Source organism: Prosopis cineraria, unplaced genomic scaffold (genome assembly GCF_029017545.1).
Source record: "Prosopis cineraria cultivar Desert tree isolate PC_DT_omini unplaced genomic scaffold, ASM2901754v1 PC7, whole genome shotgun sequence".
In the NCBI taxonomy this organism is placed as follows: domain Eukaryota; kingdom Viridiplantae; phylum Streptophyta; class Magnoliopsida; order Fabales; family Fabaceae; genus Prosopis; species Prosopis cineraria.
The window spans coordinates 29,813,566-29,834,968 of record NW_026555338.1 but is presented as its reverse complement, the minus strand read 5'-3'; the positions used below and the strand labels follow the sequence as shown (position 1 = coordinate 29,834,968).

The following is a 21,403-nucleotide window of genomic DNA, read 5'->3' as shown; positions in this document are numbered from 1 at the left end:
ATATATAGATATAATCCTTCATTTTCTGAAATGTTCAGCTTGTTGACACTTTCTTTGGTAGAAAAATGATTGCTTCATTGTGCATAATTAATCAAAGAAAGACCTTGAGTTAAAATGTATTTTTATCCTGGATTTGTTTTTAATAAGTGTTGAGTACCTTGTATTAATAAATGAGGAATAGAGGGGGATTTTTATTTTCTCTACAAAATAATTTAAGAAAAACATGTTTTATTTATTAATATAAAATGTTTAAAATATAGAGACAAAATAACGAGACAACAAGTTTTATTCCATTAGGTAAAGTTAGCTATATAAATTATATAATATCATGATGTTCTATCATGTATTAAGTTTTTAGAATGCGCCATTGTGCTCACCACTTTAACTCAAATAATTAAACAAATTTAATTTGCTGTAGAATCCGCCATGAAGGTTTGCTTCATAATGTTAGACTTGGACACAAACAAGTGGTTTCGTAATGGGAACAATCTCCTACAAATAAGAGCAACTCCGATCCTCGTTTTCAATGGTCGTTTTTTGCTAATTTGATCTTCGTGTTGACTTTTGCACCCTCTCCATATATTCCTGCGAAGAATATATGCTTTCTTATCTGTGCGCGCGCGCGCGCGCATAAAGCCAATCAGCCTTGTTCACCATACACAATACAGATTAATTCAACCTCCTCTGAAATAAAGTATAACTCATCAACAATGGGGAACCGTTCTTCTTCTTCAAATAAAAGAAAAGCTCTTCCCATTGACACTCCATTCAAGCTTCCTGCTGAAATCCCAGTTTGGCCCCAAGGTCCATATTCCCTTTCCTTCTTCATATTCCTGTTTATATAGTTCTGACATTGTTCAAAACTTTAGTATTGAAATGATCCGTGTTATCATTCACGTATGCTTTTTATGCAGGTAATGGATTTGGCAGCGGAAGCATTGATCTGGGTGAGCTTCAAGTGTCTCATGTTTCAAGCTTTAACAAAGTTTGGGCCACTTTCGAAGGAGGACCCGCCAATGCCGGGGCTACTTTCTTTGAACCAGCTTCCATTCCTGACGGATTCTCCATTTTAGGTTCCATGCCCAACCCAATAACAAGCCTCTTTCTGGATGGATTCTTGTGGCTAAACAAAATTCTTCTGCTGAAATTAGTGCAGCTCTAGCAAAACCAGCTGATTACACTCTGGTCTGGACTAGTAACTCTCTGGATATCAAGCAAGACAACACAGGCTATATCTGGTTACCAACACCTCCTGATGGTTACAAGGCCATCGGCCATGTCGTCACTGCCTCGCCGGAGAAGCCTTCCCTCGACAGAATCCGATGTGTCAGGTCAGACCTCACTGATCAATCCGAGACACACTCATGGATTTGGGGACCGGGCAAGAGAAGCAGTGACTCAGAAGGGTTCAATATCTACAACACAAGACCAACAAGCAGAGGAATTCAAGCTCCAGGTGTTCCTGTAGGCACTTTTCTTGCTCAGAATGGAGAAACTAATGGCACTCTTTCAACATCCTGCTTGAAAAATACCAAACTTGACTTCTCCTCCATGCCTAATCTACCCCAAGCTGAAGCATTAATGGAAGCTTATGCTCCATTGATGTACCTTCATCCTGATGAAAAGTATCTCCCTTCTTCAATCAAGTGGTTTTTCACAAATGGGGCATTACTCTGTACCAGAGGTGAAGAATCAAAAACTGTTATAATAGATGAATTTGGCTCTATCCTTCTTCCTCAAGGAGGAGACAACGACGGAGCATACTGGATAGACCTTCCTGAAGACGAAACCAACAGAGAAAAGGTCAAAAGAGGAGATTTAGGTAGCTTCCAAGCATACTTACATATAAAACCAATGTTTGGAGCAACATTCACAGACATTTCCATCTGGATTTTCTACCCATTCAACGGCCCATCAAGAGCCAAATTGGTCTTCATCAACATCCCGTTGGGGAAAATCGGCCAACACGTGGGAGACTGGGAGCACGTGACACTGAGAATAAGCAACTTCAATGGCGGATTAAACAGCATGTACTTCTCCCAACACAGTGGAGGCCAATGGGTGGACGCGTCGGAGCTCGAATTCGAACCGGAAAAGAACAAACCCGTCGCATATTCTTCCCTAAACGGCCATGCGATGTACGCAAAACCTGGGCTGGTTCTTCAAGGAACAAGCTGGATTGGGATAAGAAACGACACGGCGAAGGGCGGCAAGGTAGTGGATTTGGGGGACAGATTTGAGGTGGTTGCAGGGGAGTATTTGAAGCCGCCGGTGACAGAGCCGACGTGGGTGAATTATCGGAGGCAGTGGGGCCCGAAGATAAGGTACAAGATAGAGAACGTGGTGCCGAAGAAACTGATGGGATCGCTGCCGAATGAGTTGTTCGGAGAAGAAGGTCCCACAGGACCAAAGTTAAAGAGAAGTTGGAGCGGAGATGATGACTGAATTCAACCCTCATGGCTTCGTTAATTTTTTTTTTTTTTTTGTTTCTTTGGGGGTAAATGGCTTCGTTGCATTGATTGCATATAATTTAGTCGAAAACATAATTATTCATCCTCCACTTTTATTGACTTTTGTTTTAGTTTTTATAATTTTTTTAATATTTTTGATCATTTTAATAAAATTAGGTAATGTTTGTTTCTTAAATTGCTAACGATATTAAATTATAATAGAGATTATAAAACCTGAAAAATACTTAAAAGAATTACAGACTAAAAGTAAAACTTTATAAATTTATAACATCAATATTAAGACTGTATAAAATATTGAACAGAACTGAATTTCAACATAACTTAAAGTTTGACCTCTTTTATAAAAAAATTAGGTTAAATAACCTGTAATTTAATCTGGCCTAGTCTAGTGATAATTCAAAAATTAATAAGATTAAACTTGATTTATAAGACTAAAAGACTGATCATATTAATTCAGTATTTGTTTTTTTTTTTCTATGAGAGAGGTAATAATCCTTCTGTCTTTCTTTTTTTTTAAAGGCAAATTTGACCGAAATTTCAACTTTAAAGAGTTTAAAATCTAGTTTTTGCACGTTCGCACCCTCTTAAACCATTGTCTATCAGTTTCCCCCCTTTCTACATGGCTTTTTTTTTTGGACCACTTTATATAAACACCATAAAATCCTAAATAAAACCCCAACATCTAAAAATGTTATAGTTAAATTTAATCCTGATTATCTTATGTCATAATACGTTAAAGAGACCGAAAACTATTTATACCCATCCGTTTTGGTATTTAAGCTCATTTAAATTTCTCATATTCCTTTTGGTGTTTTTATCGTAAACTGAAATTTTATGACCAAAATAGCTGTGTTTCTTAGACTCTGTGTGTGTGTTGTAACTTAAACTCAAATTATTGGAGGATAATTATGTTTCTGTGGGTGTCAGCATGATAATAGAAGAATTCAAAAAATTTGTTTCAAAGTAAAGCTAATGGGAAATTAATCAAATTTCGTGTCATATCTAATACCACAATTAAAGTTGGGAAAATGGGCCGAGCCCGTTGGGCTAGCCCGTTTAAGCCTGTATAAGAGTAGGACCGAGCTTGTAAATAGGACTTCAAAATGGTAAATCGACCTTAAACGGCCCGTTTAATCTAGGGCTTAAAAGGGCCAGCCCTACAGGGCTGAGGGCCAGCCCGTTTAAGCCCACATATGTATTTTTTTAATTAATTTTCATAATTTTTACTCTTTTTACATTTGAAAAAAAATTAAACTAAATGTTACTCCACATTACATGTTAGCCCATATTTATTGAGAATGGAAGGTAAAAAAGAAGAAGGAAAAATAGCAATAAAGAATCACTAATCAAAAATTATATCAGTCAAAGATCACTTATTGTCAAAACTCGAGTAGATACTTGTAATTCGAGTTAGCTTTTATCAATAAGTATTCATTTAGATTTTAATAACAACTCATTTTAAATTAACAATAGTTCATTGTAGCTTGTTTTTCATTCAGGTTTTAACAATAATTGATTCTTAATTGATATAAATTTCATACAGAAATCTTTGGCTGCTATTTTCTAAAAAAACATACAACCTTAAATCCCCTAATTCATCTAGATCCATGATAATGATTCATTCAGTTTAACATTTACTCTTCTAAATTTAATTGGGTGTTTGTCAGCTTAACCGATCTATTACTTATTGCATTGTTATTATTTTATTTATGTTTTTAGTTCATTTAGATGTTATTTAGTTAGTTTTTTTATATCTTTTTTGATTGAGTATTATATTAGAATGAAGTAATTTTTTTTTGATTAAAAAATTAAAAAAAATAGTTAAAAGGGCCTAAAGCCCGCAGGGCCGGCCCTGAGCCCGTCATGTCAAGGGCCGGGCTTCGAAAATCAAGGTTCTAAAAGAAATTCAGACTTAAAAGGGCTGACCCTTTTAAGCCCGAGCCCTTCAAGGGCTGGCCCTACAAGACCGGACCGGCCTTTTTTACCAGCTCTAACCACAATGCGTATTTCTCTTTCTTGGAGGTAATCACAATGACTAATTTATTATTTTTATTTTATTAATAATTTATTACACGAGGAAACTTCTGCCGTGCGAAACGTGACATATATTATTAGTTTATTACTTGTAAAGGTCTCATTTCACATTTAGCATTTGTTTATATTTGTTTTTAACTTATCCTAAGTTTCTTTTTCCTAATTAAAAATTAAACACGAGGCATGCAAGATGTTGGTTGTTATAACTTGTGAGATTAGATGAATTGCGTTTTAATGCTTATCATAGAACTGAGTCTTGAGAAATCATCAGATCTAAAATATTTAAATTTAACATGGATGGTTTATATTTATAGTTTTTTATTTTTATTTTTTACAAAAAAATATTTTAAAGGATATATAATCCAAAATAAAGGCAATTTTTTAATTGTCAGTTTTTTTAAAAATATTTTTACTTAAAAAACTGTAAATTTAGATTATGAAAATTAAATTTGAAAGGCTCATAGGCAATGAGTTTTTAGTGCTCATTTTTTTATGAGTAGTAAAACTGATTCCCAAAACTAAATCCATAACACTTTTGTTTTGTTTTATATAACAAAAAAATAAATTGCAAAACCTATACATGCAATGACTCAATTTGTGGAGTATATAGTTATCCTTATCTATTTATTAAATTTGATATTATTTGCTGAGGCCTCACGTTTCTTTCTTTATCTCTTTATTTTTTTATTAAAAAAATTAGAGAGAAGGTAAGGAGATGAGATGAGATCCATATCATCCGACAACCTCAAAAAAATGCTGTAAGAAATAAAAATAAAATAAGGCAATAAATAAGATAAGATATTTAAATTTAATATGATATAAAAATGACATTTAATTTAAATTTTTATTAAGATGAACATGTTACGAAAATAGAACATAAAAAATAATATTCATATCCCATACTAAAAACGTTTTCAAGATATATAGTAATGATAAAAATTATTATTAAAAAATAGGGAAAATAATTTGTTTAATAATCAATTTTAATTACCGTGCGTTGTACTATGAAAATAACTGTTATCTATCCTACTAAACGGAAATCACTCAGGATTATTCCGGGTTCGTCACGCAGTCACAGTACTCATCAATTACCTTGACATATCTGGACAATTTAAATTTAATTTTTTTAATTTTTATTTTATATTTATTTAAACAAAAAATTACAAATTTTTTAAATAATTTATCATATCAATCGGGACATGCAGCTTTAATCTAGATAGTTCAATTTAATTTTAATATTTTTATAATTTTTATAAATTATATATTCAAATGTATTTTGGATATTATAGATTTAAAATTATTTTTTATAATTTTTTGTTTTAATAAATACAATATTAAAAAAGATAATATCTTAACTGGAACTTTTCTTTTGAAAAATATTTTTAAAAAAATTTATTAGTTCAAACTTTTAAATATGGAATTTATAGGGTAAATCTAAGTAGCTAATTTATAAAATTATTAAAAATTTAAATTTAGATTGTCCAGTTGCTAATAAATAAATTTATTAATTTTTTTATAATTTATATAATTTTTTATTTTATTAAATACTAAATGAAAATATAAATTTTAAATTTTAAATTTGAATAATCGAGATTAAATTATTTGGATGATCCAGATTTTATTGTGCTGATGAGCACCGCTTGATGAAGATGCTCCGGATCATTCAGTGGTCTGCCTTCTCCAAATAGTTGTTTAACCTAACATGTTTTTTTTTTTTTTAAACTAATCTCCGTCAGATTAAAACACCAACACTAAGACAAATCACCGAAATGTAATTACGACGATTACTTTAATTTTAAAAACAAGGTTTGGACTGTTTGATATCATTATTACTATACGTACAAATAATCAATTGTCATTCAAGGCTATGTGAACTGTGAAGGAGATATGTGAACGGAAGAAGCTTGAGAAATTAATGAAGATGCAGCTCACATTATAAAAACACATGTGGTCCTCATGAAATTAAATTATCTTGTGTATCCTCCACATGTGTGTTTTGTTTTCTTTATTACGCCCTCCATTTACGAAATTCAATACAACGTGGAAATTGAATTTCATCTTCACACCCTCCATCTATTGATCAGCACATTGCCATTAAACCAAGGGAGGGGATAAGCTTGGAATCCTATTATAATCAGAATCACAAAATCACAAAACTTAAAAGAAACTTAATTGTACATTAGTAGTTTTATTTTTATTTATTTATGTGTCACATTTAATGAAATGCACCGCAAGTAACATACGTATACTTTGATGTATTACGGAATAATTATAAGCGATGAAGTTTCCTTGGGAATTGATAATTAATGGACTAATTGGAAGCACGACAACATGTTTCGTAATGGGAACTTCTACAAAAGAGAGCAAATCCCCCACGTTTTCATTGGTTGCTAATTGCTATTTGTATTTCTTTTTCGTCTATGAATTATTACGAATTCGTGTTGACTTTTGTATCCTCATCTCATATTTCTCAGAAGAATATGCTTCAGTACATATATAAAAAGCCAATCAGCCTTGTTCACCATATACATTCAGATTCGACCTCCTCTGAGATAAACTCAACAATGGGGAACCAGTCTTCTTCCAATAAAAGAAAAGCTCTTCCCATTGACTCTCCATTCAAACTTCCAGCTGGTACCCCAGTTTGGCCCCAAGGTTCAGATTTCTTTCTTCTTATTCTTGTATGGTTCCAATATTGCTGCAGACTCTTGAGCTGAAATGGTCTCTGTGTAACTATTCTTACACTTCCTGTTGCAGGTGATGGATTTGGCAGGGGAATCATTGATCTCGGTGACCTGCAAGTGTCTCAAGTTTCAAGCTTTAACAAAGTGTGGACCACTTTTGATGGAGGACCAGACAATGCTGGGGCTACTTTCTTTGAACCAGCTTCCATTCCTGATGAATTCTCCATGTTAGGTTGCTATGCCCAGCCCAATAATAAGCCTCTTTTTGGATGGGTCCTTGTGGCCAAGCCAAATTCTTCTGCTGAAAATGGAGCTTTAGCAAAACCAGTTGATTACACTCTGGCCTGGACTAGCAAGTCTCTGGACATCAAGCAAGACAACACAGGCTATTTCTGGTTACCAACACCCCCTGATGGCTATAAGGCAGTCGGCCATGTCGTCACTGCCTCGCCGGAGAAGCCTTCCCTCGACAGAATCCGGTGTGTCAGGTCAGACCTCACGGACCAAACCGAGACACACTCATGGATTTGGGGACCAGGCAAGAGCAGCAGCGACTCAGATGGGTTTAATGTCTACAACACAAGACCAACCAACAGAGGAATTCAAGCTCCAGGTGTTCCTGTAGGTACTTTCCTTGCTCAAAATGGAGGAACTAATGGAACTCTTTCAATAGCCTGCTTGAAAAACACCAAACTTGACTTCTCCTCCATGCCTAATCTTCCTCAAGCTGAGGCATTAATGGAAGCTTATGCTCCATTGATGTACCTTCATCGGGATGAGAAGTATCTTCCTTCTTCTGTCAAGTGGTATTTTGCAAATGGGGCATTACTCTATACCAGAGGTGAAGAGTCAAAACCTGTTGCAATAAATGAATCTGGCTCTAACCTTCCTCAAGGAGGAGACAACGACGGAGCATACTGGATAGACCTTCCAGAAGACAAATCCAACCAAGAAAGGGTCAAAAGAGGAGATTTACAGAGCTTCCAAGCATATTTACATATAAAACCAATGTTTGGAGCAACATTTACAGACATTTCCATCTGGATTTTCTACCCATTCAACGGCCCATCAATAGCTAAAGTGGTCGTCCTCGAAAAGATCTCACTGGGGCAAATCGGCGAACATGTGGGCGACTGGGAGCACGTGACGCTGAGAATAAGCAACTTCAATGGCGAATTAAACAGCGTATACTTCTCCCAACACAGCGGAGGCCAATGGGTGAACGTTTCGGAGCTCGAATTCCAATCTGGGAAGAATAAACCCGTCGCATACTCTTCCCTAAACGGCCACGCGTTGTACTCAAGACCCGGTCATGTTCTTCAGGGTACAAAGACGATCGGGATAAGAAACGAGACGCAGAAAAGCGAGAAGTTTGTGGATTTGGGGAAGGGATTTGAGGTAGTAGCAGGGGAGTACTTGGGGTCGGCGATATCGGAGCCGGCGTGGCTGAATTATCGGAGGCATTGGGGTCCGAAGATAAGCTACAAGATAGATGAAGAGCTGGATAAGGTGGAGAAGGTGTTGCCGGAGAATCTGAGAAGTGGGTTTCGGAAGTTTCGGGATTCTTTGCCGAATGAGTTGTTCGGAGAAGAAGGTCCCACCGGACCTAAGTTGAAGACAAGTTGGAGCGGGGATGAACGCTGAATTCAACTCTCAAGCCTATCGTTGCATTGCATGCCCAACCTTTGGGAAACATCATGTCAATTAGTACTGTGTTTTTACTTTTTTATTTGTGCGAGTCGCCGAGTAGTTTTGATTTATTTTCAACGTAGGTTTTCAGTGTAATCTTTCCATCTTTCTTATAAATTATTTTTATTAATCTCATTAAAATTAATAAAAAAATACAAAAAATATAATTATATAAAATTTTAAATGCATCTTTATTTACCAAATTTAAAAAGTAATATCGTATTAATTTTTTATAAAAAATAATTTTTAAAATATTATCTAAAATATAATATTGTGACTTATAAATAAGGTTAGGTAAACTTTTTAAAATGTGCTTTATAAATGAAATTGAAGAGAGTATTCATTTTAACTTTGGTCACACAATGTACTACCTCCAGTGCCCTAAGCATTTTTGTTCTTGCTAATAATTTTAGTTTAAAATATAAGTAATTTAATATTTTTAAAAATAATTTTCATTTTATCCCTTCTATTTATTAATATAAATTTTTAGATCTATGAATTTATGACTTTATTTTTACTTATCATAACTTAAAAACTGTTTATATTTTACATGGAAGGAGCTTTTTTTTTTTTTCAGTACGTTGAAGATTATAACATGGTTTTTTGTTTTTTTGGGGCAAACTCAATTGTAGAGCTTTGCATCAATGGGTTGTTGTGTCCTAAATGAAAAAACCAATCAATGAAGAGTTATAGTAAGGTCAAAAAAAAAAAGTAATGAATAATTATCAATAAAAACAAAAAAAGAAAAAGAAAGAGAGGGGGATTGTTCTGTCATTTCTCCCCCTGTAAAATGCTCTCGAGCCTCAACTGAATCATATACGTACACAATCTAAAATTAATTGTTAATATTAAGTTTTTCAAAAATTACAGCATTTTTCTAAAATTAGTCTTAATTAAGTTAATCAATCCTTTCTATCATTATGGCAAGGACATTTTCCAGGGGTCTTTAATATAAAATCTCTTATCTTAAGCATTAATCTTTTTCTTTTCTAAATGTTTTTTTATTTGATATTCCTTAACTAACTAAATAATTTTGTAATTAACTAAAAAAATTATAATTGAGGGTAGTTTTATTGAGTTATTGTTGTATATGGGGTTTGTTTGATGAAAAAAATGCTACTTATTTATGTACAAATATTATACATCTACTTAGGTATAACTAGAAAATCTCTCAACAATGTGATTTTAAATATGATTATTTCTAATAAATATATATCTCGTGCATTACATGGACATTAATATATTGTGAATGTTTCGGCAAGAAAATATAGTATGAATATTCAAAAAGGGGGAGAGATAAAAAAAAAAAAAAACGTGTCCTCGTGCAAGGACACCCTACAGCCACACCCCTTTCATCATGCGTTAATCACACATCTGGTGGCTATTGATAATTGCATAATTTTAAAATATATAATTATTTGATTGAATTATATTTGAGTATTATCAGATTCAATTAGGAATGACTCTTTTAAAAATGCTTCCTGTATTTTTATGGACTCAAACTCGAGACTTTATATAGTGACAATATTTTGTTCTACTAAAATCAATATCTATTGGTAATTAATCACTTAATCTGAAAATGAAGTGACCACAGTAACAAAATGATAGCTTTCAAGAAAAAGACCCAATTGAAGTCCAAAATCCAAATACTTCACTAAGCTCTTTGTAATAAGGGTCTATTAACATCTTTTTACATATTAAAGAATTCAGATAAAATTAAATAAAAATTTTAAATTTTTAAAACTACTTTCAGTAAATTTCATTAATTATAAAATATTTCTTAACTAATTACGATATTATTTAGCAAATTAAAAAATATCAAATTAAAAGATATTTAAAGAAAAAATTAATGTTTTAGAAAATAGTCTTATATTAAAGACGAGAAGAAAAGTCATAACAATAAGGACTGTAGGGATTATATTGGAACATCATATTCACACCTAACTTGGTAGTTAACTTGGTCTTTAATCACTTGGTAGACAACATCTAGTTTTGGTGCACAACAGTTCCACATGTTAGATTTTTTTTTCCCCCGGTTCAAATGGTGTTTATTTATAAATACATAAAAAATGGCATTAAAATCAAGCACCACCTGTCTACAGATTTTTTTTGGTTGTTGAATAATTATCTACCTCTTGATTATTCCTGTTTATTGACCTAGTCATGGTCCTGATTAATTTTATTTATTTTTTTAGTTGCTGTCCAAATTTTTATTCTACATATAAGCATCTTCCTTATCTGTCAAATGACCGAAAAAAAAACCTCTAAGCTCTTAGTTTTTTTTTTTGGTTAATTAAAGATATATATATATATATATATATATTTAGGCCATTCATTACCCAAAGAAAAAATAAAATAGACTATATACATAGGCCTTACTTTAATAATGTTTTGTGTATCTTCCTAACATAAATTAAAAACTTCACTAACATTTTTTTATGTGCTCACAGTAAAATTTATATACACGAAACCAACAACAGTTGAGTCAAGTGAAGGGGATTCACTTTGGCCAAAAAAAAAAGTGAAGGGGATTCAATTATCTTTAAATAAAATAAAAATGTTAAATATTGTAAATAGAAAAAAATCACATCGAAAAAAAATCATATATAATTATATTTCACAATATTTAAATATGACATAATATATAGTATTTGATGTGCTAAATATGTACTCCCTCCGTCTTAAATTAGAAGACACTTTTAAATAAAATTTTATAAATTAATAAACTTTATTAAATATACTTAACAACCTTATCTTTTCAAAATAAAAATATAAAATTGTAAAAATACCTATAATTTAATATATTAAAAAAATAAGTAATAAAAATTAACTATAGACAAATAAAGGGTAAAATTAGAATTAGTATATTTAATAAAACTTTAATCTATTTAAAATGTCTTATATTTTGAGATAAAAAAACTTCTTTAAAAGTGTCATATAATTTAAGACGGAGTGAGTAATACAATGAACCGTTTTATAACCCCCAACAATATATTCAAATATTGCATAGATATTAATAATATAAATATAAGGTATATAACATTTAGTTTCCAGAAATAAAAAAATAATATGACCTTTCCATGTGGATTTGGCTAGAATTAATTTTATTTGCCCGGAATTTTTGAAATTAAGGCTGCATTCTTGAAATCATTCGAATCCTATAATCAAAGTTTATCTTCAAGTGAATAAGGAGGTTAAAAAAAAAAAAACAGGGAGAGGAAACAATAAGAATAAGCAAAAAGAGAGAAATCAATGTTTATACACAACCTCATTCCTTATATTGTGAAGAATTTGGATAATTCCATCGATAGGCCACGAATGTTGAAATGTCTCTTACACGACAGGAGAGTAAAATAAAAATAAAAATTGAGAGTGTAATTGAATAACGTCTACTTTGTCTCAGTATATACTATTTGATCTCATTACGTGTTCTTTTCCTACTTTGTTGTCATCAATTTCTCTTCATACGAAATAACTTTATTTTTCACCATCTATATAATTGAAAGAATCCAAATTTTTGTTAAGAAAATAAAGCTAGTTTTATTTATAACAGCAAGATATATAAATATATTTGTGCATGTGTGTGTGTGAACATATTTTCAACTTCTACTCGTTTCTCTTATAACTTTAAATTTTTGTATACAATTCAAACAAAAAATTTTAAATACATAAATTATAAATGTAAGATTTTAAATTTAAATGAAATTCAAATTCATCAAGTCAAATGCAACCTAAGAGAATTTTTGGAGCTTGATAGCTCAATCTCTTGTGGTTATTAATGAAAATTGGAAGTTGGCTGACTGCTTTCATGTATCAATCCAGAATCACAATGAAAATTAAGCAACCTTACTTTATCGTCTGGACGCTACCAAACAAACATTTTCACAATAATTGCCTTTTTGAAGAAAAATAGTCAACGAAGTTCATGATCAATGGCACTTGAAATGACCGAGTGGTAAGAGACTCATATGTATTTCTTATATAAAATATGGAGTTCAAGTATTATGAATAATTGAAAAAAATGTTAACTTTAGTATCTCAATTCTCATAAATCAAATAAAATATAAGGATAGTGATGTGTACGTACCTGAAGAATACAAGAACACTAAAGATATTTTGATTATCTTGAATATAAACAGACGTACAATCCATTGTACTCCCATAATTTGTAGAGAGTTCAGAGATAATGAAGTAAGTGAAAACTATAATATATTTGTGGTTATCAACTGATCGACTTATATGGACTAAATTAGTAACCGCTATAATAAATAAATAATTAATTATATTTCATTATTTTTAACTCAGTCAGTTAAGAGATAGGGAATAATTGATGGTTATAGGATTGTAGGTTGGGCCTCTACCCACTGGACTCACTTGTATAGTCCACCTATCACAATCCACACAAAATTATAAAGACCAATCTATTTGGGCTTAATTAATTAATGTAGATTTATAAATAAATATTCCAACAAAAAAATCATGTTAGGAGAGTGTTCTTCAAATTAGGGCATATTTTGAGTGATTTTGTTAGAAATACAAGACAATATCAATGGACAAATTAATTTGCCAAACGTGTAGAAGCACTAAATGATTGATGATTAACATATATAACTATAAACATATACAACTATTAAATTCTAAATTGTTAAAAAAATGCCAAACGTGACACACAAGAATGTACGTGTCTATATATATATATATATATATATCAAATGCATTAGTAGATATATACTCTAAGGCATCCTTATTTCTGCTTAATGAAACGGCAAGTTATTGAATAAACAAATCAATTTAAAACAGAACTTGAACAAATCAAAGAAACACACTGATATTTATATATATATATATATATAAAGAATCCCTCCACTCTATATTAAAATAATAATATAGATAAAGGGATAATAATTAAGATCATATGCCATTGAAAAATCAAACAATCATAATTTTGTGAACAATAAGTTTGTTGGGTCAGAAGCCATTGAAAATGAGAAGTTATCCAACAGGAAAAAATAGTTGACAAATATACATGGATGGATCCATTGCAGTTGACATCCCCTAAAGTTGTGCGAAATTAGCTTTCCTTACCTGTACATACATAGATGATACATGCATACATCTTCTACTGTTGGCCAAAGAAAGAAAATGCCTTCTTAACTTCACATGCCTATTTCTTTTATTATTTTTCTATAAAAGGAAAACATATCTCTTTTATTTTTTTTATAGGCATAAGAAAATGAAAGGCAATATGTAACTACATCAAATTCAAATTTGGAGGATCCTCTCCAAGCATAGGTAATGTAAATTGTATCGTCCATTCCACCCACCTGTATTTATTAAAATATGATGACCTGAATCGAACCGCTACAATAAGGTGTATTATGTTATGACGTTGAGTGTTAGTATTTTTTTATAGTCATTTAACTGGGTCATTCATATAAGATTTTCTGTCTAAAGCATTGATTTTTTTTTTCCTTGTATATTCTCTAACTAACTAAATAATATCCTAATTAAATAGATAAATTTTTTAATCTATGAATTTCATTGAAGATAATTTTAAAATTTGGCTAAAGTGTACTTTTGATCTTATAATTTTATATAAGGTTTGAATTTAGTATTTTCAATTTATAAAGCATCTTTTTAATCATCTAACCCTAACACCATTGGTTTCAAATGATTACTTATTATGCCTATCATTGTTATTTCAAAACATTAAAATTAATATGTTAATATTTAAGAATATTTTATTAATATTTAAAAATTCAACATAAGATTTTATTGTTATATATGAAATTAACAGTGTTGGGGTTAAAGAAATGAAAACTTGAAAATACACCTTGTAAAATTGGAAGAGGAAAATGAAATTTTATGTAAAATTAAAGACTAAAGGTGCACTTAAGCCTTGAAATTTTGACAACATTAACTAATTTTAACTGAATTGCTTAACTATACAAAATTGTTAATTTATCCTTATAATTAGAACGAGAGGAAGTACAATGTTATTCATATGGCCAAGACACAGAGATATTGCTCCAGATTTAATTATATATTATCTATTGTGTGAAACCCAAGTCATCTCCAATGTCTTTGCCTTGTGAATGCTGAAAAATTGACACAATATAAGTTCCATTTGTCTGTGAGATTCACCACTAAATCTATTTCCCTGCAATATAATTACACAATTGCACGGTTATATATAGAATATCTTCAATTTGTCGTGCGTGTTTTGAATCATTTATGAGACACAATAATCTTGTTTTTGCAGACATAGCATTATTTTTCAGGGTACGGTTGCTTTTTTAATTCCTTTCATGAAATTCTAAGTATGAAACCCCCCCCCCCCAAAAAAAAAAAAAACACGCGCGCGCACACACAGAATCAAATAATGCTAACTTTTTTCTTGAAATATATATTTTTATTGACCTCTAAGTTGACTAATGATATAAATTTAATAGGTTGTTGAATTGTCTTCCTCATGCCAGGCAGCAACATTTTCCATTTTTGGTTGACCACTAGTAATCTCGTACAACAAAAATTTATTTAGCTTTGGGAGGTTCTTTTCAATCTAATATATTCTCCAAGCTATAACATGCATATCTCCCACATTTGGCTGAAGTAACTTTCCTATGTTCTCAAAGGGGAAAAAAAAAAAAACAAGAAGAACCAATTATCCTATTTGTTTTTAATTGTATACTTTTTAAACAGAAGGTTGTAAAAATAGAAAATGAACTGCCTAGTGCATCAAATGATGCTTATGATATAGTAATGCATGGTGTCCCATTGAAAAATTCTGATCGCCAAAGGTAGCATGAAATGTAAAAATAATTCTAAAATCTCATCGGCTTTAATTGCAAATTTTGGCATGCATTTATCAAAATGGACTTATTTAAAAAATTTTAAAAAATCCCTTCGGTTTGCTGCTGGCCAGTGACCAGTTGCCGGCAATCTTAAGAGGATATTTTTTTAATTTATTAAATAAGGCATTTTGATAATGCAAAAGTTATTTGTAATTAAAACCTATAGGACTTTAGAGTTATTTTTATATTTCATGAAAGTTTTTGGTAATTATAATTCTTATGTGAGATCTCTATGTTCTTTTCCCTAATTCTTATTATTCAAATTTTCTTTTATTTATAACACAATGTTATATGATGCGTGTGTGTGTGTTTGCCACAAATTGTTCGTAGCTTTAAATGATACCAAATGTGTCAAGGATGCAAGTCTCAATGTCAATAAGAATCCCTAGGCTGCCTTACCACATTATACTCGATATAAAATGTGAGAAATTGTGAGGAAAAGAGCCTTCATAATGATGTAAAAGTCATAGAATTACAAGAACTTGAAGCACTAAATTCTAAGTACAAAGCAATATAAAATATATTTGAGCAACAGAGTACATGAGTGAGTTGTTGGTTGTTTGTTGTTACTTTCTTTTCCTTTTTGAAGCTTTATTTATAACACTTGTCTGAGGTCATTATGTCTACAAAGTTAAGAGCCTAGCTACTATGTGCCGCAATATCCTCTCTTACTAGGCACGGTCTCACAAGATTCGAGGCACATCCAAGTACGATCCAATGTCCAAATAACGATCTTTCTAGTTCAGTCGCTCCAAGTTTTAAGGGTCACACTTCCTACACAACTCAACGCTTTCTTAATTTAAAAGGTCTTTTTTTAAATAGACTGAGTCCTATCTTAATAGATGGCTTATTGAGCTTGTAATTTCTATTTCATTCTTTTAGGCTATAATTAAGTGTTGCTTAATTTTAGGCCTAAAAATGCCTCCCCCATGCAAGTAGCCAGTGATTGTAGGCCACATGGCATGGTGTTTCATCTCTTCATCACCTCGTAAGTATAAATACCAATTTTTTGCCATTATTGTCACTATACTCCCTACCACTTACTTGCCCTTCCAGCTTTCATTGTCTAGTTCCATTTACCTCACTCTCTCATTCTTTGAGCCCATCTTCATCTTTGACCATAATGGCCTCATCCAGCACTAATCACTCCTCCCCTGCTAACAGTCCCAAGAGGTCTTTATCGAATGATTGGATTAGAGTTTGAAATCCCATTGAACTTGCCTTCCTGGCATAATTCTTGTAAGTGTTTTACACTTATTATTCCTCATATTGCATATAGGGTTCTTATATGAAGATTTGTTTCTTTTCAGGAAGAATCGTTCTTCAACCAAAAGTTTCCAGCTTGTATGCATTTTTGGTGGGCTTCTCATTCTCCTTTGCCCTTCTCCAATTCGACTCTTTCCTTGCTTCTAAGTTATTCTTGTTTATTAGCAATAGCAACTCTCTAGTTAGTTTAAATCCATGCAACGCCACAGACATTTCGTACTTGTCATTTGCTCCAGACCATTCGTCTACACCTCTACCCAAGCCATGGCTGCTCACTTCTGTGCAAGACCTACTCTTGGCCCATAAGGTTTCTCCTTTCAAGAATGTGTCCTGCAAGAACATATGAAACTGGCCTCGATCTCCATTCCAATAGGCAGTATGGGTAAATCATATGAAGGGCATTTATTAGGAGTTTTGGAAGGAGATTGATGTCTACAATATGATTGAGCTCTCCCTTCTTACCCTTGAGGTCCCCATCTTACTACTTAAGGCCTTTCTCCATTTCTGGTCTCCGGATTGTAACGCATTCTTGTTTGAGCTTAGACTTATGACGGTCATGCTCTAGGATATTTTCGTATTCTTAGAGCTCCCCATCAACGATCAAGCCAGCCTTTTTGCCATCAACCCTGAGAATCTAGAGTTCTCAATAATCTCTCCTACAACCGATGACTTTTTTTACAAAGATGGCTCGTATAATGCCACTATCAGGTGGTATGATACTTTCTTGCTTTTGAACCCACCCTTATGAAGAGGATGTCATCTTTCTGTAGGTGTTTTTGAGCCAGTTGATTTTTCCTCTAGGTGGAGGAAAGCTCATGGTGCACCATTTGCACCTAGTGAAATATTTGCACCTTGGTGGTCGCGTCATTTTGGGCGCAACATTCTTGTGAGCATTCTTAACTTCACTTGCATATTTTTTTTAATGTCTAAAAAATGAAAAACAATGTAACAACATTAGATTCAAAATCGTGGATCCTTCCTAAACACTATATATCCTACTAAGCATGTACGATAATTTTTCATGGTCCATATTATCATGTTGAATATTACTTTTTACACCCCTTCTCCCATTCTTGGGAATTTTTAAAATTTAATAGAATTAACTAATTTTGACTATTTTTTTTTACTAACCCTTTTTAACTGATTTTTTTAATTTATGCAAAATTGTTATGTGGCAGTTCCTTATAATAAAAATCCAAAGAAATACTAATGGTCGATATTTATTTATATTTATATATTGTGAAAAACCCAAATTATCTCCATTATTTATTATCTTGGTCGTGCGTAAATGAAGAAAAATATAATTGACACAATAAAAATAATTAATATTCACTAATCACTACAACATCGATTTCCTTGCAAATTAATGAACAATACAGAAATTGCACTTCCAAATTTGAGAAGCAGTATTAAACCCAACCAGATCAAGAAGAATAGGTGGACTAACTAACTGTGGACAATAACCATGACGCAAGAGCAGTGTCACTTTGCTCATAGATTCAAAAACAAGATTAACAACTATACGACCTTGATTATCTTAAACAGTCGCTAGAGGAACAATGGCAGTGCCTTCCACAATTGAATACAGCTGGTGTTGTTTAACTATCAAAAAACCTGTTGCTTCCACAAAAGAAAGTTGTCGTCATCAAGACACGCATTAATTTTTTTTGTTGGAAAAAGATCGTTGAGATTCTATAGTTAACAATGGAGTTGAAGTAGCCATAGATAGATAAACAGTGATAGAACGAAGTAAAGAAAATAATGGATAAAAATAAAGTTACCAAAATGGTAGCTCTAATATCATATCAAGTTCAGAAAAAAATGAAGAAGAAAGATATGAGAAGTGTTCAAATTTTATTAACTGAATACATTTGTATTACAGTAAAACTTTCATGTAATCAGATCAATCGTAACTAATGCTTAACTAATGTAATTATTATCTAACAAATTTAGTTACAATAGGAAGATGAAGTTGGGCTTATAGTCCGACCCATTACATGGATAGACATGCACGATTATAGAATATCTTCGTTCTACAATTTATCTTGTGTGTGCGAGTGTTTTTTTTTTTTCCCCGAATCACTTGTTAGCCTTTTTTTTTTTTTGCACACGTAGCATTTGTTTTACGAGTCGACGACATATATATAAAAATCAAATGCTAAACTGCCAACTTTTTTCTCGAAATATTATGATTGATCTCTAAATTGACTAATGCTTTAAATTAAAAAGGTTGTCGAATTGTTGTTGCTCAGGCCAGGCCCCAAAGTTTTCCAATTTGGGTTGACCTAGTGTCGGTCTTGTCATGAGCTGCCACATTAAATATTTATTTATTTATTTGGCGGTCCGTCTGTCCCATCTATAATATTCTAGCTATACCCACATCACCTACATTTGGCTAAAGTAACTATCCTATTTTCTTTAATTAATTACTGTTTATACGCTTCAGCTTAGTTTATTTATGTAACCAAACGCATCAATATTAATATGAATATTTATACACTATATATAATTATTACATTCATGAGCCATATATAAAATGTTAAAAGTAGGGAGCTGAGCTCGCTCATTATTCTATAGTGAATGAAACTTAAATTAGCAAAATAATATTGATTTTACCATGTAATAATAGAAATTCCTTTACTGTATTTTTGACATATAAAGGGGGGAAGTCTATTTTTTAAAAATATTTTATTTTATTTTTAAAATTAATATCAATATGAACGTTCAACACTTGATATAAAATATATAGAAAATTTTCACAGTTCACATTATTAAAAAATTAAAAATAATATGTTTTATTATTCAAATTTCATGTAAATGAATCCTCAATCAACTAGTTAAAAAAAGTAGGTAAAATAATTCTATTATCTAACTAATGCATTAAAATGAATTAAAACAGGTATCCTTCTATTACAAGTAATCTTATTTACTTTGTGATACTAAATATGAGAAAATTTAAATATTGGTTTGTCACTTTATGGTGGATTAACTTTTTTTGCTAAATACTTAGAATACTATATTTTTTTAATCATATTCTTAAGTTATGAATTAATGTGGATTATTTCTCAAATTTTTTGCATTAAAACTTAATTGTGTAAACATTATCTAGACAGAAATATTCTAACAGGAAGACACCTGTTTTAATATATGTTTTAAAAAAAATTGTATATGAAGAGTTTTATAAGAAGAATAGAATATACTACTACCATGATAGGTACCAGGACATAAAAATGAATTTTCAGAATTCTGACATTGAAAACGTTCCTTTTTTTTTTTTGGAAAAAAAAAGAGATATAATAATAATATGTAGGTAGAAGGAACCAAACCAAGAGACAAAGAAACAATGCAAGTGTCATGGATCTCCCAAGCTCTCAGGTCAATACTAGGTGGCATCTTTGATCTCTTCACCAAACGCCAACCTAAAGAATTTTCTCATGTCAAATCTCATTCTTCTATTTAAATGATGTAGCTTAAATAATTTTATCTCCCCCAGGGAGATACTAAGACTGTCAAAATAACATGTCATCTAAATTTAAAATTTTATTATTTAAACTTATGAGTTAATTTTTTTATTTTATTATATATTAATCATTAAGCTTAATTTTAGTTGATATAAAATTCTCTACAACGACTAAAATATACTCACACTTATCTAACAAAAAAACCTTAAATGTTGATCATGTATCTACGTATGCCCATTCATTCAGATTAAGAGTTTGTAACAATTTAGATTTAATTTTTTAATAAAAATATTATAAATTGACTTTTCTTCGTGATCCGATATATATATTTTATTAATAGAATTCACATGATATTTTATTAATTAATGGTTAGATCCATTTCCCCTAATGAGTTTCATGCCAAATTTATATTGATTTTCTTTTCATGTATTTTTCATTTGACTGTTTGGCCCACGCGAATGATGCAAAAAATGTTGCCAAAATCTTTAATGATGATAATTTGATATAATTAATTACGCATGGAAAATTTCCTTCATCACAAGTTAATTCCTTTCTTTTACGAACTTATATATTGAGAAGAAGAAAAATTCTTTTCAATCAATTTTTTCCGTGCAAGATACAGAGAAATTATCACATACATTTGAACCAGTTGGATGAATATACAACGAAATGAATGGAAGATTTATTTTTGGTCGTTTCCATATATTGTCAAAATTTTATCCATGTCCAAATTCGGTAGCTGTTAAAATCAAGTTCAAAGAATCATTAAATTAAATTATTAGAAAAAATAGTTAAATTAGGTTTTTGGAAAATGAACAAAACTTTATACTCTCTCCGTTTAAAAATGTAAGGTATTTTTTAAAGAGTTAAATGTTAAAAAATGAAAGGCATTTTTAATCTTTTGAATTATAATCATTGTCTTTATTTTTTAAAATGTCTCTATT

The 21,403-nt window shown here is 31.3% G+C and overlaps 1 protein-coding gene, 1 long non-coding RNA gene and 1 pseudogene across 2 annotated transcripts; 2 read left to right on the top strand and 1 right to left on the bottom strand.

Annotated features, from left to right (window-relative positions):
- Positions 1-403: 403 nt before the first annotated feature.
- Positions 404-2,034, bottom strand: LOC129315183 (uncharacterized). Its single transcript, XR_008594407.1, has 2 exons — positions 1,879-2,034; positions 404-1,777 (listed from the first exon to the last, which is right to left on the bottom strand). It is a non-coding gene; the product is annotated as an uncharacterized LOC129315183 (long non-coding RNA).
- On the top strand, positions 674-2,568 carry LOC129315182 (hypothetical protein At1g04090-like; annotated as a pseudogene).
- Positions 2,569-7,015: 4,447 nt separating this feature from the next.
- Positions 7,016-9,010, top strand: LOC129315165 (hypothetical protein At1g04090-like). The gene is made up of 2 exons (XM_054958722.1): positions 7,016-7,160; positions 7,263-9,010. The coding sequence occupies exons 1-2, from the start codon at positions 7,070-7,072 to the stop codon at positions 8,831-8,833; spliced, it is 1,662 nt and encodes a 553-aa protein (XP_054814697.1). The 5' UTR covers positions 7,016-7,069; the 3' UTR covers positions 8,834-9,010.
- The last annotated feature ends 12,393 nt before the right edge of the window (positions 9,011-21,403 follow it).